Source organism: Hemiscyllium ocellatum, chromosome 10 (assembly GCF_020745735.1).
Source record: "Hemiscyllium ocellatum isolate sHemOce1 chromosome 10, sHemOce1.pat.X.cur, whole genome shotgun sequence".
NCBI lineage: Eukaryota > Metazoa > Chordata > Chondrichthyes > Orectolobiformes > Hemiscylliidae > Hemiscyllium > Hemiscyllium ocellatum.
In genome coordinates, this window is record NC_083410.1 from 23,274,864 (window position 1) to 23,295,923 (window position 21,060).

Genomic DNA, 21,060 nt, shown 5'->3' on the forward strand with positions numbered 1-21,060 from the left:
AACAAGATTATAAAACCCCATTTATGAAAGCACCAGCCAAAACAACGTCCAGCAAATTGAAAGAGATGCTACAAAAGAAAAGCGTTTGCTTAAATCTTAACGGCACAGTGGCTAGCACTGCTGCCTCACAGCGCCAGAGACCCGGGTTCAATTCCCGCCTCAGGTGTCTAACTGTGTGGAGTTTGCACGTTCTCCCCATGTCTGCGTGGGTTTCCTCTGGGTGCTCCGGTTTCCTCCCACAGTCCAAAGATATGTAGGTCAGGTGAATTGGCTATGCTAAATTGCCCGTAGTGTTAGATAAGGGGTAAATGTAGGGGTATGGGTGGGTTGCACTTCGGTGGGTCGGTGCGGACTTGTTGGGCCGAAGGGCCTGTTTCTACACTGTAAGTAATCTTAACATCAAAATTAGAAGATATGACCTCGGGCCAAATGGCACATATATTCTGTGCAAATAATAATTACAGTTGTTTTGGCTAATCTAAAAATAGATACACTGGGCACTGCCACATAACAAGTGATACCCTGGTTTAATATTTTGAAGATGGCCAATAAGTCACAAGACAAAGCAAGAGTAAGCTAGCATTTGAAATTTTTTAACAAATAGATGATTTTAGAATGAGTGACTACAACAAGAAAATCCTGGTAATCTGTACATTTATTCTCAACTATAAATGTAAAATAATACTGGCACATCAAATGCCCACTAATTGCTTGAAAACACTTACAAGAGGGTTAATTAGAGATCCAACATATTTACTTTAAAAAAAACCTCAAAAGCAATTTAAATATGAGCTGTCTCTCTCAACCTCTGTGGGTAAAGAAGATCAGCATTTCTTTGGCAGAGATTTCACACTCGGGCACAATTTATATTACTGCCCCCCTACAAATGAACAAGCATAGAAACCCTTCTTTAACTTAAAATATAAAAGGCTCTACCTGAAGTGATCCGAGGGTCATGAACTGGGATTTCGTAGTGTTGAGCAAAGGCATGCTTTCATTCTAATTACATCTCCAAGATGAGTTCTGACAATGCTTAAGCTTATCAATTTGAGACCATACACTCTGATGACATAAAGCTACTTTCCTTTTAAAGAAAGGTTTGCACTCTGATCATTAGTGCAGTGTTTAATTTTCTGAGCAGAGAATTAAAGTGGTGGCTTTCAATAAAACCAGAAATACATTTGAAAAATGACCTCCCCCAAGAAATCTTAGTTTCGTGATGCAAAGAGAATCTTGAGCAATATATGAATTACTGCTTATCTAAATGAGCAATATTCACAGAATAAATTATGACAAAAATATACCAGTGTAGGCAGAGGAATAGGTACTCAAGCACTATTGAGAAACATAATGCATAAGAAGCTCAGTACCAAGGTTATAAGATGAGGATGAAGATTTGCAATACTATAATGCATACAGTCCCAATCTCTTATTCACTTATTTTGATTTATAACATTTGAAGTAAGCAATCTTGCACTTTCCTTTTATATTCCCAATTAAGCCTAAGGAAATGTTAGTCTCATAAGCCTTAATATACTTAAGCCAAAGCTAAAACATTCCAGATGTCAAAGCTGTTGTTACTCACTGCCTTGAAAACACTGCTTATTGTCTGTGCACAGATCGGGTTTTTGCATTGCACAAGCAAGTCAAATAGTACTCCCAGTAACCTCTTCTGAATCTTCCCATCAGGCAGAGCTGCAAAGAACTGTTTTGTGATCTGATAAAAAAGTAAGAGAGAAAGTTTCACCAAACCGTTAAGGTATAAAGGTTGTAACAGCATCATGGGTATCTACAAATAATGGGAAAAGAACAAGCACAAATCTACCTCTACTTATATCTGAAAATTACTATGGGCAGTTACTAAATACCTTCAAAGTTAATGTTTCCTTTCAACTCCGATCAAACAGAATTGACGACATAAAGACTTATATCAGATTCTAATTATATTCAGAAAATTTAAGTTATACTAGCAGTTCTGCAAAATGGTAGTGGATTAATTAATTTTACAGCAATAAGGTTTGCTCTCCATTTATGTGATATGCATTTTTTCTTTAAATTCTAAATTATATTTTGCTGTTTCAGTTTCTCAAACCTGCCTCAATGCTGGAAATCTTTCAGAATATGCAAACTTCTGCCTCACTGAATACACATGCACAAGTGAATGAATATTCATTGAATGCTGATAAGCATGTCAATACCCATCCGGAAATACCCACATACACAATCACAGCAGCATCTCTCAGTGAATGTACAATGTACATAAGTACAGCATTGCCTTCACTAAGAATATTTTTATCATTATACCCAAGAGTATATAAATCTTCACTAAGTGCTCTCACACATTCAAAAGCACAACTCCATTCCTAAATGAACACAGAGTGGCATGGGAAGCTCTGACTAAAGGCATGCACAAACAGGATATAATTTCTTCTTTGGTCTGTATACATACATATGCACTCTTCACTCCATGTGATTATCTGTTCTTAACCATTCCAATTTGCATATATATATATCAATATCAGCAAAATAACAACTGGCCTGTACTAATAGTACATAAATTGCCGAAAGGAAGTATTTAATATTTCCCAGCAAACCAGAGTCCTGTATGTTTCCTTTGACATTGAGCAAAAAATACCTTTTCTAGTGCAGTGATCTGCAACGGCTGTAACCCTTGGTACACTTCCTTGGAACTATTTAAGGCACGGATGAAAAGATCCAGACTATGTGGATCCTTTGCCAGTAATGCTGCAGAATGCTCGTTGTACTTTGAGAGGATCAAATGCAGCATAAGGGCTTCATCTTTGAGAAGAGTATCAGATTCTTTCTCGATGAGTCTCCCCATTAGAGGTAGCAACTTGGACAATACAATCTGAAAAGGAGTATATCATAGGACAGAACTTATTACCTTTACATAGTGAAATGAACCCGACATCCATTATTACACAACATGGCAAATGAGAAAACTCTTGGATAGATATAATAATTATTTCAAAACACATTTAAGCTGATTAGATCATTCCAATCTTGGTTTAGTGGAATGTCAGGAAGTAAAATCATTGTCTGGCATTCAAAATGGAGGAGAAAGTCCTGGTCATACTGCCACAATGAATAACTGGCTTGCCTTTCAATTGTATTTTGTTCTTCATATCTCATCTTATGTTACACTGCAGTAAGTGATTCCAGCATCACTGGGCAATTCTGCAGAATTACAGAATTCATAATAAATGAACATCACTTAAATGCTTTCCCATGAATTAGGGGGTGTGAACTTATTCCATACCTTGTCCCACTCCTCCATTATTCATAATAATGTTTGAATTTAAAAAGGGAGGTGATATTATCAATGATCAAAATCAGATTTATTTAATTCAGTATCAGAAAGAAATGAGCCAGGTTCCTTAAGAAACAAGTAAACAGCTGGATATTTTTGCAAACAAAAAAACTTACTCATACAGAGAAGTTTAACTTAAGTTTTAAACTGTGCAAATAAATATGACTAACTCTCTTGAAAGCTAACATGGACACAACCTCCCAATCTGAGAAAAAGTTGCTACAAGTCTAGTGATTGTTTTCCTAAAAGTACTCTGGCCAAATAACAGTATCATTTCAAAGAAATTAATCAGAGGGTGTCATAGGTTCCTCTGTAGCCAAAGTTGTTGTTAGAGTTGACAGAATTCTTCTGGAGACAGTGATGGCAGAATCAGGATTCTCCTTTAAGATCTCTTAGGTTGCACCAACAAAGATTGTTCCCTTAGGATCCCTTCACTTGTGGGGTCAAGATCTTCCAATAGATTTATAATTCTCAAACTTTGATGAGAAAATACAGAGAGAAAGCAAAGCTGACACTCCAGGCAGATTTTCTCTCTGCTTCTATATTCAAATCCAACAGCTTCATTAAATGCAATAGCTGAGTCATGCTACCTCTCTTTAAAAGTGTTGAAGACTTGGCACCTCCAGTTGAGCAGTTTGAGTTCTTGGCAAATGCAGCATCTGTCTGTGCTTCAGCCATTCTCCTTTGTTTTACAAAATGCTTTTATATAAATGCCCAGTTAATAACATTCCAAATGAATATCTCAGACAACATGTTCACTTAACAACCTTGAGGGCAAATTCACATCAATGAACATTCCAGTGTGGGGAAAAGTCCACTTGATAATCATTACATGATGCAATTCAAACTGAACTTCATACCCATTTCCTCACAAATTTTTAATACCTGACCATTATCCTAGATAACATGGCACAGACCATCATGTTTAATTCAAGAGACATCCATGATTTTAATGGATCAAAGTATTACACTTTAAAACATTTCCCAAAAACTGAATGCATTCAAGATTTGGAGATGCTGGTGTTGGACTGGGGTATACAAAGTTAAAAATCACACAACACCAGGTTGTAGTCCGACAGATTAAATTGGAAGCAGTACCTTTTGGAGCGTTGCTCCTTTATCCATCTGAAGGAGCAGCACTCCGAAAGCTAGTGCGGCCAATTAAACCTGTTGGAATACATTCAAGGTTGGGATAGGAAGGATGTTTGATCTCTGTGAGAAACAGGAATATGGGATCAGCCATGATCAAATTGAATGGGACTGCAGGCTGAGGGGCTATTTGGTCTACTCCTGCGACCATCATTTGTATTCTTCTGCATGCAACTCCAGGCAACAGTTAAGTGTTCAACTCTGAACTTTTGTCTTAAGCGGTTGAGCCTCATAGATTAAGGACAATTTTGATTGGCTGCTGTTAAAACTGATGCCCACACCCTGGGAAACTATAAAAAAAAGAAAATCTCAAAAAGTACTCAGAGTTCAATTAACATGGTTAAATTGGACAATCTTTCAATGAACCCAAGTGCTAGCTTCAAAGGAGATCTTCATTGCCAATGAATAAAGCCATTAGCAATTTTATGATGGATAACACATGAAACAGCTTTCATTATTTTTTAATATTCTTTCCCATTAATTACTTTTCTAGCATTAATTGTTATCAATGTACTTAAAATTAAAGTTTAACTAGATAAAATAATGTTCTAAATTACACAGTCCTCCATATTACTATTCTCTTTTGATGTACTGTGTTTAAAAATCTCACCTCTCCATTCACCTCCTCAAGTGCTTTCAACAAGTTATGAGCTACATATGATGGTCGCACAGCATCTCCGATGCAGGACAGCAGATTCTCCAGAGCTTCTGTAAGTTTTTCGTGCTGTGATCCTGCTTTACTCGGTGTTAAAGCCTCCTCAAATAAACTACTCAGAGCCTAAGTAAACAGAATAATTGAACAATATATCATATCCTTAATGCAGTACTGGTATCAGCAAGTAGCAGTCTGAGCTGTAGCTTTGCATAAATAAAGTATACTTGAAACTCAATTTATTTGAGGCTTAGCTACTTTTCTCACCTTTGGTTAGATTTCCTTGGCTACTTCCAAGGGGAAAAGAAAGGCAAATCATTTTGAATAAAGAACAAGGCACACAAATACAGTATATTTTGTTAGATTTAAAAAGGGGTATAGGAACAAAATAATATGATGAAAGGTGATCAACCTGGGACGTTAACTCTCTTTCCCTCTTCACAGATCCTGCCAGACTTGAAGACTATTTCCAGTTTTTGTAACAATATAATATTTAGGATGCAGTTAATAGGAAATTGAAGAGAAAAAAAGCCACAAAAAAAGCAAACAGAATCTTTGGGGTTTTCTATTGTTTCCTGGTTAAAATGTGAAGAGTGAAACGAGGATTGGGGTATAGGGAATGTGAAGAGAAAAGGACAGGGACAAGGCCATTATTCTTGAAATTCTACAAGGAAAATACTTGACTCAACTTTCAACTTCATATTCCCAAGGTGGAGCCTTGTCAACGAAGGGTGCACACCAAATATTCAGGTTCATGTTATACTTAATTCGGCAACCATTAAAGGAAGAAAATCGCATACACTACTTCTAATTTATGCTCCTCCAACCAACTCAAAATCAAAAAATATACTTTCTTTGTGCACATAAAAAAATGGAAAAATATGGTAGAGGGAGATGGAAAGACACACGAGGTTCATCAACCGTGCATCTGAATCTGTCAGCCATAGGAAATTTAAGGGACATCTCAATGTTGTGTTTAATTTTGCAACCACGTGTGGAATATCACACGTAAGTACATAAATTGAAGCTGGATAGGTATTCTAATTGGCAAGATTTGACCAGTGCTGTCCCAGAGGGATGCAAGTTAGAACCTTAATTGTTCACTCTATGTATTAATGATGGCACTTGGGTTCTATGGGTTGACTCAGAAGAGGAAAAATTACACAATCCGGGCTTACATTCCCAGTAATTTAAAAGATCAGGGTGGTTTGATATTCACAAGATCTTAAATGGAACTTAGAGGATAGATAGAAAAAAACCATTGCCATCAGTTGGTCAGTCTTAACATCTAAAGCCACAACTTTCAGAACTTAAATGAAAAAACACATTTCTAGAAGGTACAGGTGGCGACACAAGGCCAACTGTTAATTATAAATTTATTACTGTTAGAATGTTGTCATCCAAAGACATTAAGGGATACGTAACTAAGATGGACATCTGGAATTTTTGAGAGGTTCAACTGATTATTCTTGAATCCCCCTTTAAGGCCAGTAAACCAAATATAAAACTAAGAGAAGAAACATAGCAACATTTAAGAACATTACAATAACCAACTGAAATTGCAAGAAAAATTATTAAAATTACATAAGGGTATGAACAGAAAAGCAGAATATCCCCTGGCCCCTTTCTTACCTGGCTTAAATGAGTGGGATCTGCAATAATCTCTTCAGCCATACAGGCAAGCTTATTGACTACCACTTTATAGACAGATCCGTGCACTGTAGTTAATGGTTGCAGACAGGCAATAGCTGCTCGACGCACCTCTCTCACAGGATGTCCCAAACTGATGATTAAGGAGACCACCACTAAAAGCAAATCATAATTTAATAACATCATAGCATCTGTTTCAAAATTCTAAAACCAATTTTCATCATTTCAAGTTCGTGGACTGAAACCATTATGTTGACCATACCTGGGAATGATGGAGTTGCAATCAGACTTCTGCTCTCTGCAGACTGCGACGCAAGTACAGCATGACCGAAGTAAAGGGCTCGAGTCTGCAACACGGCACTAACTGGCCGGTTTAACTGGTTGGTAAGGCTACAACTGTGGCTCCACAGAAGCGACAAGAACTTGAAGAGATGATCGGAATCATGCAGATGGGTCTGTAAGACAAATACGAAATAGGCGCAGGAGTATGCCATTCAGCCTCTTGAGATTCCTCTAACACTCCGTATGATCAAACTTGATCTGAACTTGACCACAATTCCTCTTTCCAGCCTGCCTCTGATATTTTTGACCCCCTTGTTAGTCACAAATCTGTTTAACCTACCTTAAAAATTCAGTGACACAGCCTCCAACACTTTCTGAAGGACATTTCAACAGACTTACTTATTCAAAGTTTGAGAGAAGATTTGTAGCTCGGGTGCTCGTTGTTGTGGTTTTGTTCGCCAAGCTAGGAGTTTGTGTTGCAGATGTTTCGTCCACCGTCTAGGTGACATCCTCAGTGCTTGGGAGCCTCCTGTGAAGCGCTTCTGTGATCTTTCCTCCGCCATTTATAGTGGTTTGTATCTGCCGCTTCCGGTTGTCAGTTCCAGCTGTCCGCTGCAGTGGTCGGTATATTGGGTCCAGGTCGATGTGCTTATTGATTGAATCTGTGGATGAGTGCCATGCCTCTAGGAATTCCCTGGCTGTTCTCTGTTTGGCTTGTCCTATAATAGTAGTGTTATTCCAGTCGAATTCATGTTGCCTGTCATCTGCGTGTGTGGCTACTAAGGATAACTGGTCATGTCGTTTCGTGGCTAGTTGGTGTTCATGGATGCAGATCGTTAGCTGTCTTCCTGTTTGTCCTATGTAGTGTTTTGTGCAGTCCCATGCAAGGACGCAGAAGACAAGCAACATGAGTTCGGCTGGGACAACACTACTATTATAGGACAAACCAAACAGAACAGCCAGGGAATTCCTAGAGGCATGGCACTCATCCAGAGTCAATCATTAAGCACATCGACCTGGACCCAATATACCGACCACTGCAGCGGACAGCTGGAACTGACAACCGGAAGCGGCAGATTCAAACCACTATAAATGCCGGAGGAAACATCACAGAAGCGCTTCACAGGAGGCTCCCAAGCACTGAGGATGTCACCTAGACAGGAGACGAAACGTGTGCAACACAAATTCCCAGCTTGGCAAACAGAACCACAACAGACTTACTTATTGATAATCAGTCTTATTATCAGTCTTACTTATTGATTACCACTTAAATTAAACTGATGTAAGAGAGACCATCAGGGTAACTTTTTCATACAGAGGTACATGTATGGAATGAGTTGCCAGAGGCTGGTAAAATTGCAACATTTAAGAGGCATTTGGATGGGTATATGAATAAGAAAGGTTTGGAGGGATATGGGCTGGGTGCTGGAAGGTGGGACTAGATTGGGTTGGGATATCTGGTCGGCAAGGACGGGTTGGACCGAAGGGTCTGTTTCCATGCTGTACATCTCTATGACTCTAATTTTGTCATCCAAAGATATTAAGGGATACGTAGCTAAGGTTTAACTGTTTATTCCTAAACCCATGTTCATTCTTTCTCCTCTTGATGGAGGTTGGTTTTATGATCCACCAGTCAGACTTCAGACATAGTCAGTGAAATAATCCAGGAAGTCATTATATATATGAATAATTATTCATCCTGCATTCAGACCTGAAAACTATTGTTTAGCTGTTGGAACTTGGTCAAAGAAAGATCGTATTCTTTTCAGAAATTCAGCAATCAGTAAATTATACATTATATACAACATACTGCATTTTTAAAAAAACATACAAATTTATTATGTGGCAGATACAAATTGCTTAAATTGCTGGTCCATCACAATTAGTTACATTAGGATCATTGAGATTGTGCTTCGGCGGGTCGGTGTGGACTTGTTGGGCCGAAGGGCCTGTTTCCACACTGTAAGTAATCTAAAAAACGATCCTTGCTTAATGTACTCACCTTAATTAGAAACTTCACAAGATACCTGAAGTTTCCTCCAAGCTCTTCTTCACTAGCAGCACAAACAGTAATATCAAAGACATTAGTGAGAAGATGAAGGTAATCACAGCTTTGCCTGTCCAAGCTTTCAGGATTCCACCAAGTCTGATCTGAAATGTTGTAGTAAGAAAACACAAGGTTTGTATGGTATCTGAGTGGTCATGGTAATGAACTGATTAGAACAAGTTGTGAAACATAATTCAATTAAATCTGCCAATTTGTGGTGAAGCACCTGAAGATGCCAATGAGGCAAGGCAAAAGCAATTGCCTTGGCATTGAAGCATTGCTAGACAAAACTTTGGCATCAATGTCACAAGGAAGACAGAACAGTTTGTAACATAACTGCAAGGTAAGGATCAACCAACCTCAGATATTTAAAAATATTCATCTAACATAAATAAATCAGTGGTTTGTTCACCTCTCTATGCCAGTTCCACTTGTGATTGGACTGATAACAAAGCTGCTCATGCCAGCCTACAGCAAGGTCCAGGCAATGTCAAAACTTCACTGACAAATGACAAGTCTCAACATAGCTTTGTGTGTTTACCGTGCTGTACACACATTCTAGGCAAAGTGTAACATACATAACCTTTGCAGAGTTTTGCATTTTACAAAACTGTTACTGCAGTGCTGTAACATAACCTCACAATGAATTCTGTTTCTTATGGGCTCAAATAAATCACTGTCAAAATGATTTTGTGGAATACTCCCACACAAGCCAAATCAGCAAAGATTGACAATCAACAGCAATGTGCAGTTCCCTGAAGTTGAGGGCATACTCAGCGTTTTTGCTTATCTAAAATATGGTTGCATAAACAGCCCTTTAAAAAAATGAGATTTTTAATAGAATTTTTAATGTAATCCACATGGTGTAGAAACAGATCATTTGTCCCAACAAGTCAACACCAACCCTTGGAAGGGCTTCCCACCCAAACCCATCCTCCCATCCTATCCCTGTAACTCTGCATGTAACAAACACACCTAACCTATACATCCCTGAACACTATGGGTAATTCAGCATGTCCAATTCACCTAATGTGCACCGGGAGGAAACTGGAGCACCGGGTGGAAACTCACACAGACACGGGGATAACGCGCAAACTCCACACAGACAGTCGTCTGAGACTGGAACTGAATACGGGTCCCTGGCGCTGTGAGGCAGCGGTGCTAACCACTGAGCCACTATGCCTCCCTGGCCGCATATACTGATTTTTAAAAAATTCACTCGTGGAACGTGGGTGTTGCTCGCTGGTCAGCATTTATTGCCCACTTCTAGTTACCCTTGATTGGTGGTGCTGAGCTGCCTTCTTGAACCTCTGCAGCCCATTTGCTGTAAGTTGATATACACAATGTCCTCAGGCAGGGAATTCCAGTATTTTGACCCAGTGACAGTGAAGGAACAGCAATTTATTTCCAAGTCAGGGTGATGAGTGATTTGGACCAGAACTTGCAGGTGGTGGTGTTCTCATGTAGCTGCTGGCCTTACCCTTCTAGACGGAAGTGGTCATAGGTTTGGACGGTGGTGTCTAGGGACCTTTAGTGAACTTCTGCAGTGCATCTTGTAGATGGTACACACTGCTGCTACTGAACGCCGGTGATGGAGGGAGTAGACACTTGTGGATGTGGTACTAATTAAGCATGCTGCTTTGTCCTGGATGGGGAATCAGGTGGTGAGTCACTCGCTGCAATATTCCGAGCCTTTGACATACTCTTGTAACCACTGTGTTTATGTGGTGAGTCCAGTTGAGTTTCTGGTCTATTGGTAAACGCCCACGATGTTGATAGTGGGGATTCAGTAATGGCAACAAAATTTAATGTCAAAAGGTGGTTACATCGTCTCTTACTGGAGATGGCCATTGCATGGCAGTCCAAAGCACAGTCTGAAAATGCGCAGCTTAGGTGTGATTGGCCATGCGAAATTGCCCTGTAACGTCCAGGGATGTGCAGGATATGTGGATTAGTCATGGTTAGTGCAGGGTTACAGGAAGAGGGTGGAATGCTCTCTGGCGGCTCAGTGCAGACTCAATGGGTTCAACGACCTGTATCTATACTGCAGTGATTCTATGATTCTGGCAGTTGTGTGATGCAAAGATTACTTACCAGCCCAAGTCTGGATACTGTCTAGATCCTGTTGCACTTGAACAAGGACTGCTTCAGTATCTGAGCAGTCACAAAAGTTGCTAAACATTGGGCTATCATTGGCAACATTTTTTCTTCTGAGCTTATGATGGAGGGAAGGTCATTAATGAAGCAGTTGAAGATGGCTGGGCCTAAGGCAGCAAACAGAGGAACTCTTGTAGAGATGTCTGGAGCTGAGATAACCGACCTCCATTTAGATCTTTCGATGTGCCAGGTATGAATCCAACCATTGGAGAGTTTGCCCCAATACCCACTGATTACAGTTTTGATAGGGCTCCTTGATGCTGCACTTGGTTGAATGCAACCTTTATGTCAAGAACTGTCACTCTCACCTCACCTCTGAAATTCAGCTCTTTTGTCCATATTTGAACCAAGGCGGAAATGAGGTCAAGAACTGATTGACGTGGGTGGAACCCAAACTGGGCATCAAATGAGCAGATTAGTATTCAGCAGGTACTATTTGATAGCACTGCTGATGACACTTTCTATCACTTGAGTGATGATTGACTGTAGACTGATGGGATGGTAACTGGCTAGGCTGGATTAGTTCTGCTTTTTACGCACAGAACATACATGGGCCATTTTCCACATTGTCAGGTAGAAGTCATGCTGTAACTGTTCTGAAGAGCTTGGCTAGGGGATTGGCATGTTTTGGAGCACAAGTCTTCAGTCCTATTGCCAGAATGTTATCAGGGCCATAGTCTTTGCAGTATCCGTACCTCCAATTGTTTTTTGATATCACATAGAGTGAATTGAATTGGCTGGAGGAGGCCAATTTGAATCATCTACTTGGCACTTTTGACTGAAAACAGCAGCGAATGCTTCAGCCTTATTTTTTGCACTGATATGACAGGCTCTTCCATCATTGAGAATGGGGATATTGTGGAGTTCCTATCCCAGTGAGTCGTTTAATTATCTACCACCATTCAGGACTGCAGAGCTTGGATCTGATCCGTTGGTTGTGGAATTACTCAGCTCCATTTGTCACTTGCTGTTTATGCTGTTTGGCATGCAAGTAGTCCTGGTTGATAGCTTCACCAGGTTGACATGTCATATTTTTGGTATTCCTGGTGCTGCTCCTGGCACACCATCCTACACTTTGTATTGAACAGGGTTGATTCCCTGAACAAGAGCAAATGGCAATAAAAAAGTCTGTTTCAAACAAATCAACATTAAGATTTGATATTGGTTACACTACTGGTACATTTTCTCAAATCTAGTTGTCCGATATTCAGTAAAATCCCTTGCTCTCATAAGTACATCCATTATCGGGCTGATCCTAGAGCATGGAATCAATGACAGTTGTGCATGGACAGGACATGAGTCCAGTACAGCGCTTTAAGATTGAACTTTCCCAACCCTCCCTATTCCCCAAACACAATGTTGTCTTTTCCATCTTTGGGTGAGATTCGGGAATGCTCTCTTACCTTCTTTCACAACACTCGGGTCTACGTTCAAGCCCAATGTTCAAAATCTAGGAAAATTTTGAAATCCAGCTCTGGAGTGCTGGATTTTGGACATCTGAGCCTGTACTTCCTCACACCTGCTATTTCCACATTCTCAAAAAACAAATTAAAAGCAGCATTCCAAAGTGTGAACATATGTGGATCACTCTATTTATGCTCAGGTTGTTAATAGTCAATACCTCATTTTAAACACCTTACCTTTCAAAAATGATTTGGGAGGTTTGAAAGCAACAATAAAATTCTTTAGCAAGAAAGTAAGGATTAATCCAGCTTCCGTGTTTTCAGCACTATAATGCCGCACATTTTTCACATATTGTGTAAGTAGTCCTACTGGCACCATGTTCCCTTCAACAGAATCACAATGCCATTTTTGAGAAACTTTCTGAAATGAAAGAGAATAATTAGATTTATTTTGAAATACTCAGCAAACTGAGGAAATGGTTTTAGACATGATGTCTTGGAGGCTAAGAGATTTATTCTTTGGAATCCCATGGTTTCATCTGGAAAACCAGAAGTTCTCAATTTTAAAGACTGTGTACTCAGTTTTTAAGTTTATCATGAACGAGGTGCACAAACCCCATTCAATCTGTCTAATCTTGTTCTCATCTGACTCTAGACTTTAATTATACAAGTAGATTTGCTGGCAAAACAGATTCTCCTCCTTTTCCTGATAATTAATCATAAAAGTTTTGAATTATATTTTAGTCATATCAGAAATAATTAACGTCTGGCTTGAATTTACAATTGTTCAACACTGTGGATGATCCAGAGAAGATGCTAGAATATATATTGTAAAGTAGACACAACAATTCCTGATGAAGGGCTTGTGCCCGAAACGTCGAATTTCCTATTCCTTGGATGCTGCCTAACCTGCTGTGCTTTAACCAGCAACACATTTTCAACAATAATGTATCATTAAGTGATACTGAATGCATATAGTCAAATTTGTAAGGAAAACAAATGCTTTTAGTCTGAATAATTTAGTCAAATTTGTCTTGATGAAACCATTGTGTGAATTTAGTGCAAGCATATGTGTGTGTGTTTTATATAACACACAAACACTTAATGGAAGTGCAACATATGTGCTCACAGTATTTAATAGCTGAAAAGAATGAATGCAGAATATTCTGTAACCGTGGACATAAAAGACACTATGTAAGCTGCCAGAGGGAAAAATACAGCCATAAACAGGACATACTAATAACTTACAGTTTGTCAAATTACTGAGCTTTCATGTTATGGAGAAAAAGACAAATATCAGAGAAAGTTATCTTCATATAACTCATTCATCTCTAGTGGCGCAGTTGTAGTGTCCCTATCTTTGCACCAGGTGACCCGGGCTCAAGTCCCACATGCTCCAGAGATGTGTAATAACATCTCTGAACAGGCTGATTAGAAGAATACATCACCTATGGTTTCAAAGCTCTTTCAGTGGAGCAAGAGACAGGATGATGCAAATTTCTTTAAATTTGTATTTTATACACCTTTCTAGGTAAAGCTGCATTTTTGAAGCGCAAAGAAATAAAGAGATGAACTTCAAAACTATGGAAAGCTGCCAAAAGACAAGTAGATACGTTTCTACATTTAAACATGTTTAATCACACCTTTACTGCACGCACAAATGAAAGTAAAGAAATAACTTGAAGACAGAGAGGCAGAATTACAATAAGTTAGAATAGAAAGATATGCAACTGAGCCACAAAAATGAGCATGCCCCAGTACTGATTTTAGGTCACGGTGGGTTAACTGTTATCAGTCAAGCAATGCAGATTGGAAAGAGGCAAGTCAGACACACTAGTATCCTTACTCTTAATTCCTATCTAGTGGAAGTGGATATGTATGGATGTTGGGTAAAGATAAGAATGTTATTATGTTCCATATGGGAAATATCCTGATATAGGAGTGGGCTAATTTCCCATTGAATATTCTTTGGCACTCAGCAATGTCATGCACGCTTACAAGCAGTGTACTGCTCTGCAGTAAGAATTTCCTCAGGGCTTCTCCCAGTTCCACTTTATTGATGTGTCAACAATTCCATAAAAACTGCATGAACAGGGCATTTCCTTGACCTTCTGTCAAGATTATGACAGCGTATCAGGAAAATTCCTGAGGAAATTCTCAGCAAAAATCTTCAGGAAGGGAGACAGAGAGAAAGCATCAACAGCGGGGGAAGAAAATGCTTCCAACTTTGTCAAATTCCAGAAATGAACTAAAAATACTTGATTCTAATCCTGAAAAGGTGCTACAGTGCTTGAAGTAAAAGCTACTTACCAAATGTGACTTTTTTGCTATTAGTTTCTTCAACTTTTTCTCCAGAACACAATACACTTGCAAAGCCATGTGCAAACAATCTGGTTCAGACTGTTTATCCAAGGTTTGAATTAAAGCAAAACTTAATATATCAGATAACAGCTTCTGTTTCACATCAGAGGATTCTTTTGCAATGATTTCTATGAGATGTCCCATCTGCAAATATAGAAGAGAATAACGTCAAAATTCTCAGGCACTCACTAATTTCCTGCTCCCAGTCACCCCAGTAAAACTTTATTTTGATATCATGACAATTTATCAAAACTATCACACAAGGGTAGCAAATGCTGATCTTGCCAGCTACACATCCCATATGAATACAAAACAAAATTGCTCCTTCATCTACATAGTTCTTTACAAATGACTGTATATTTAGACAGGTTCTAAAAGTGTAATTCAACCAGTTATCAATCAGAGTTCCCTAGGATTAAATATTTGCTATGAGCTTGTATTTTAATTTAATGTCATTATTTTCCTCTACCATATATATGTCTGCTGAGTTGTGTTGAGCTCTGCACAAGCCTCCGTTAGAAACATTTTAATTTCCTTTAGTACATCTAATCCTTTCGTTTTCACTGGACAGAATTATTTCCATGTTGAACCACAAAAAATGATTTTTCTTAAATTTTAATCCCTGTGTTTTTTTTCTTACCAGTTTCAACCAAAGAAACATTGAAATAATGTAGGTCACTCACTTAAAATTATTTGTTATCCATTAAGTATAGCTATTGTATTTGCCCACCCTTGACTTGCTCCTTTCCAGTCCTGGAGTTTTTGCTCTTTATTAAGGCCCTTCACCTTGTTCACTGGAGGCTTCTATGAAATTGGAAAATGTCATATTAACCTAATAAGGTGAAATATGCCCATTTAGTCTGCCTGAAAGATTCTAAGCTGGCTGTATAACCACTGTTGTAGCTCTGAATAAGCTAATCAGTTACGGTTGGAGAAGCAATGTCAGAAACATGCAGAGATATGGACAAAGACAGATAATGAGAGAAGAAAGATTTACAGAAGAAGTGTGAGAATAAGAGATTCAGATGGAAAGAAATTAAATGGGAGGCAGTGAGAAAGCATGCAAAGAATAGTAACAGCAAGATGGAAAAGAAAAATAGGATGAGAAAAGAGGAAAGACAAGGCATGAACAATTCTATAGAACTAATTAGTGTAATATTAATTAAGACAGAAGTTTTAAACAGTAGATAAACTAAACAGACACAATGATCCAATTTGTGATCCCTTGGTCCTGCTGAGCTGGCTAAGGTAGAACAGATTATCAATACTTCCAATCAAAGCTTAATTAACTACACCCAGCAGCAAAGAAACATAGATGCTTACCTACCCGAGAAACATTCTACCGTTCATCTCGCCATACCTAAAAATTGCTCTGTTCCTCAAATATTCATATCGCCTTTCTATTAAATTCTCCAAAAAGTTGAGGAGCAAGATTGATTATAACATTGCTAATAACATTTCACATGCTCCATAACAAGTTTTATTTCCTTAAACATTTTCACTTACAGTTTGAGTCCTAGAAGGAGGCTCCATTAAACACAAGTTATTTGCCAGAAGTTGGATCAATTTCTGATTTGCTTCACCCACAATTTCTTCAGAATTACAGCCATCAATAACTTTTTTGAGCTCTACAGGAAACACAATTGGTGAAAACAGCTTCAAGCACAGAACATAGCGTTTGTAGGAAAATAGGAGCTGCCTTAATTGGCTCCTAACTGAAAGATGGTACAAAAAGAATTTGGCAATGTGGTAAGTCATTGCATGTATAATCAGCAGACATACTATAATAAAGAGTAAATGTACAATGGTGATCTTTTCCGTGACTAGTCAGTTGGAAGCCAACAATTTGTTCTTCAATCTTTGAATAAAGTGTACATCATAGCTCAGGGTTATTTTGTCATGATCCCACAACATTGGCTTGGACATGTGTGTTTTTTGATGTATTCTTTGAGCAAAATTTGAAAATAAAGATGCAAGTGAGTCAGCTTCCAGCAAAATGGCATTCAAACAACTGATAGCACTGTTACTAAGACTATTTCTGAAGATATCTGACACTTGCAAAAATACCCAAAGAAGAAATATAATTCAACTGCACATATTGTTAAAGTGGTAGTGGTAATGTCCCTTCCTCTTTATTTCAGTTCCACCTGCTCCAGAAGTGTGTAATAACATCTCTGAAGAGGTTGATTAGAAAATATCTAAAAGAAGTACAAATACAAAAAAATCATGGCATGCACATTGTGACAATGGGGATGGCAATCAGCAGTATCCACTGAACTGGCCTCGTAGAGATGGCCTCTGTTGACAATATATCAAAACTTCAAAAAGGTATAAAACACTTAATGTTCTTCTTAAAATATAAAATGAAATACTCTAAACAAAGCTTAAAAACAATAAAACAAAAAATGACAAGGTATTGCCAACATTTTTGAATTAAAAATCATTTTGACAGTTTGGAAGGAGATTGGAAACACTATCTTAAAATACTGGCTGGGATCTGTCTTCCGAGGCTCAATGTGAGCAAATAGGGAACATAGCTTCCCTTCCATTCATGTGAAACAGCACCATTACTGGCTCAATGCAATGATCGGTATATGAAAATTATTGTTTCAGCTTCTGCACGCTTCCCCCCAAATTTCTTCCTCTCTACTGTATGTTTATTCAAAAATATTTTTCCATTTGTGCTGTATTGTTTATACATCTCTCTCTATAGCCACACTCTCTATTTTAAATTTTAACAAGTGTTAGATATATTATTTAGCATGCTATATTTTACTTTCCCTTGCTATGTAATGTTAGAGTGTATCCAGAATCCACATAGGTAAAAACTCCAACTTTGTCTAAGAATTCCCTATTTCAAAGGAATCTTTTACTGATGTTATACACAGCGTGTTTTGGTTCACTAGTTCTTAAAACAGGGGAAATCAACACAGCATAATACAACCTGGACTAAATGCCATAGTGCAGAATGAAAATTTTGATTTCTTGCATGAGATTCCTGCCAGTTGCAGGATGCTTGGTATGCAGAGGAATGAGGGCAGAGCTGTCAACAGCCATAAAACAAGCAAACTTGCTAAAGATCAATATTCAGTTCTAGCAAATGTTTTCCTCATTTCAAAAATCATTCAAAAAAATGCAGGGCTCAGAAGCTTTGGCATTGTCCACTCCTTAGAGATAATTTAATACTTTCTGTACGTAGGCTAATCTGAAGACAAAATTAACTGCTTGAGATGAGCATTATTATCATAAATCAAATCTATTTTACCTGCGGGCCAGCCTTGCAGCAGTGGACTCATGGAGCAGAAACTTGAATCAGCAAGAAAGATTGTTATTTTCTGTTCAGCTGATGCTATGGCTGGGTTGGACAGGACCACATAGGGCAAGAGTTCCATCCATATCTGATTAGTTAATATTTCATTCCCATGATGGAATTCTCCTGAACTTAAAAACTGAATTGCCTCTTCCAGAATAACTTGCCTAGGAGCAAATACACAATAGAAAATGTAATATGCTTCAAATATTAAGAATATTAAACATATACAAATGTCACAGGGGGGTGGTGGAGGCATAGTTTTTATATATGCACATGAACGTAAGCACCTACTCACAGAATGGAAACAGTTAAAACAAAAACGTACCTCCCCTCAAAATTTCATAGAAACCAAGTTATTGATGCAATATTTTCTTCTTCCAAAGAGTGGAAATATTGTACAACAAATAATTCTGTCTGATAATATCCTGTACTCCCACTGCACCAAGCACTAGTGCACACAATCTGATTCCTGGGTAAAAATTGTGACTACTTCTGCTCCGAAGTTTAATAATTTTGAGGTAGTTTTAATTCTGAAGTTCATTTCGTAATTTTTTTTAATAACACACATTATTAACAAATACAGGCTACAAAAGCCTTAAGTAAATACAAACAATGCTGGAACTACTCAGGTCATTCAGCATCTGGGAAGAAAAAGGGCTAACGTTTCAGAACAATAACATTCGAAAGGCCATTGACCTAACTCTGTCCTTCTCATTCAAATGGCCTGCTAAATAGTTCCAGTATTTCCTACTTTAATTTCAGTTTTCCAGCACCTGCATTTATTTTTGCTACTGTATTAAAAATTCATTAATTTGATGACTGGCTGTGTGTCATTGTGCCACAGCACTGTTGCTATTGTTGGTCAGAGAGAGTGGTGTGCAGAATGGACTATGGTTAGTGCTTCAGCTCCTGGTTGACATTTTGTGACTTTTCTTGGAATGTATGGGACAGTGGTGATGGCAGCAGCTGATATGGTTTGGATGTTCTAAGTCAAAGTCAACATATAGCCATATGGAAAATGTAATTGATCATAGCAGCATCTGTTGTGTATCCAACCACAGATTGGAGACAAGGTTGAGGGCAACGTTCTCTTTAAGGTTCCATGCATGTCAATTGGCATTCACTTCTGGTTTCTCCCGCCACTGTTACACATAGACTTTGGAGGCCTGCTCCGTAACCAGAGCAATGACAGAAAATAAAAGTTAAGAGTGATATATGGGAAGTGTAGTCAAAAATTGAGCATAACTCTGCTTTTACTATTTTGGTTATGTACAGGTAATCCAACATGTAGGACGGGAAAAATTTCTGGCTGTAAGAGCTATTCCTTTTTTTTTGAGGTATTTTAGATGTTGGAGGTGATTTCCTCAAATTCCAGGAGTAGCAATTATTGTTTTATACGCTGTTGCATTGTTTGGAAAAAACAAAGTCAAAACAACAGTTTTAAAAGGGAGAAGAGCGGACAAAGGAAGCACATGGTGAGGACAGTGCAGGGAGGGAGGGAGAGCGAGAGAGAGCGAGAGAACCTGCACAGTTACTGCCTTTGCTGTTTGAATTCGTCTATTGCTGGACATCGGAGTGCATCTGGGAAAATTAACAAACAGTGAAATTCACAACTAATCCTGGAGGAACTGTTGGTCGAAGTTCACAGCACAGAATCAGATAAGGTAACTGTTGCTTTAAGTCTGTCCAAGAGAAAGTAGTAGTGAGTACACTGGATTCTTTCTTGATCATAAGTTTTTGGAGATAAGTCTCTTGATTAAATTTAAAATATAAGCGATAGCTATTAATTTAACCTGTGGCAGTGTTTGTAGAGGAATAAGACGGTGTTATTTTCTGGGTCTGTACATTATGAAGGAGCAAAAATGGCCTTTGCAGTGATATGTACTTCTTGTCAGATGTGGGAGTTTAAAGAGAATTTAAGGGTTACTGCGGATTATATCTGCCATAAATGCTGTTGGATGCAAATCTTATCAGATCGAGTGGATCAGTTGGAGAGACAGGTAGAAGCGATCAGGAATTTGGAACATCAACAGTATGCGATAGATGGCAGTTATAGGAAGGGGGGAAAGTCTCAGGTACAGTCATATAGATAGGTTAACTCCAGGAAGGGTAAGAGAGGTAGGCAGCTAGTGCAGGAGTCTTTTGTGGATATACCCATTTCAAACAGGTATGCTGTTTTGGAAAATGTAGGGGTGATGGATTCTCAGGGGAACGTAGCACGAACAGCCAAGTTTCTGGTATTGATAATGGCTCTAATGCAATAAGGGGTACAGTGGCTTCAAAGAGATCAATTGTGTTTGGGGATTCTGTAGTCAGACGTACAGACAGACGTTTCTGTTGCCAGCAGAGAAAAAACAGAATGGTGTGTTATTTCCCTGGTGCCAGGATCAAGGGTGTCTCAGAGAGGGTGTAGGATGTTCTCACAGGGGAGAGGGCCCAGTAAGAGGTCATTGTCCACATTGGAAGGAAAAAGGTTGAGATTCTGAAGGGAGATGACAGAGAGTTAGGCAGGAATTTAAAAAGGAGGTCCTCAAGGGTAGTAATATCAGGATTACTCCCAGTGCTACGAGCTAGTGGGGGCAGGAATAGAGCAGATGAATGCATGGCTGACAATCATTGAAATCTCTTTTGGGGTAGAAGTGACCTGTACAAGAAGGACGAATTGCACATAAATTGGAAGGGGACTAATATACTGGCAGGGAAATTTGCTAGAAC

General features: G+C 38.7%; 1 protein-coding gene across 1 annotated transcript in view; it reads right to left on the bottom strand.

Moving 5' to 3' along the window:
- heatr1 (HEAT repeat containing 1) overlaps window positions 1-21,060 on the bottom strand; it is a 94,370-nt gene that overhangs the window by 42,370 nt on the left and 30,940 nt on the right. Inside the window, exons 15-24 of the mRNA XM_060831348.1 lie at window positions 18,298-18,509; window positions 16,539-16,660; window positions 14,982-15,176; window positions 12,909-13,092; window positions 9,067-9,215; window positions 7,045-7,237; window positions 6,765-6,937; window positions 5,091-5,258; window positions 2,636-2,869; window positions 1,586-1,717 (exon numbers count right to left, since the gene is read on the bottom strand). Of these exons, the coding sequence (XP_060687331.1) occupies window positions 1,586-1,717; window positions 2,636-2,869; window positions 5,091-5,258; window positions 6,765-6,937; window positions 7,045-7,237; window positions 9,067-9,215; window positions 12,909-13,092; window positions 14,982-15,176; window positions 16,539-16,660; window positions 18,298-18,509 (1,762 nt within the window). The remainder of the gene's footprint in view (window positions 1-1,585; window positions 1,718-2,635; window positions 2,870-5,090; window positions 5,259-6,764; window positions 6,938-7,044; window positions 7,238-9,066; window positions 9,216-12,908; window positions 13,093-14,981; window positions 15,177-16,538; window positions 16,661-18,297; window positions 18,510-21,060) is intronic.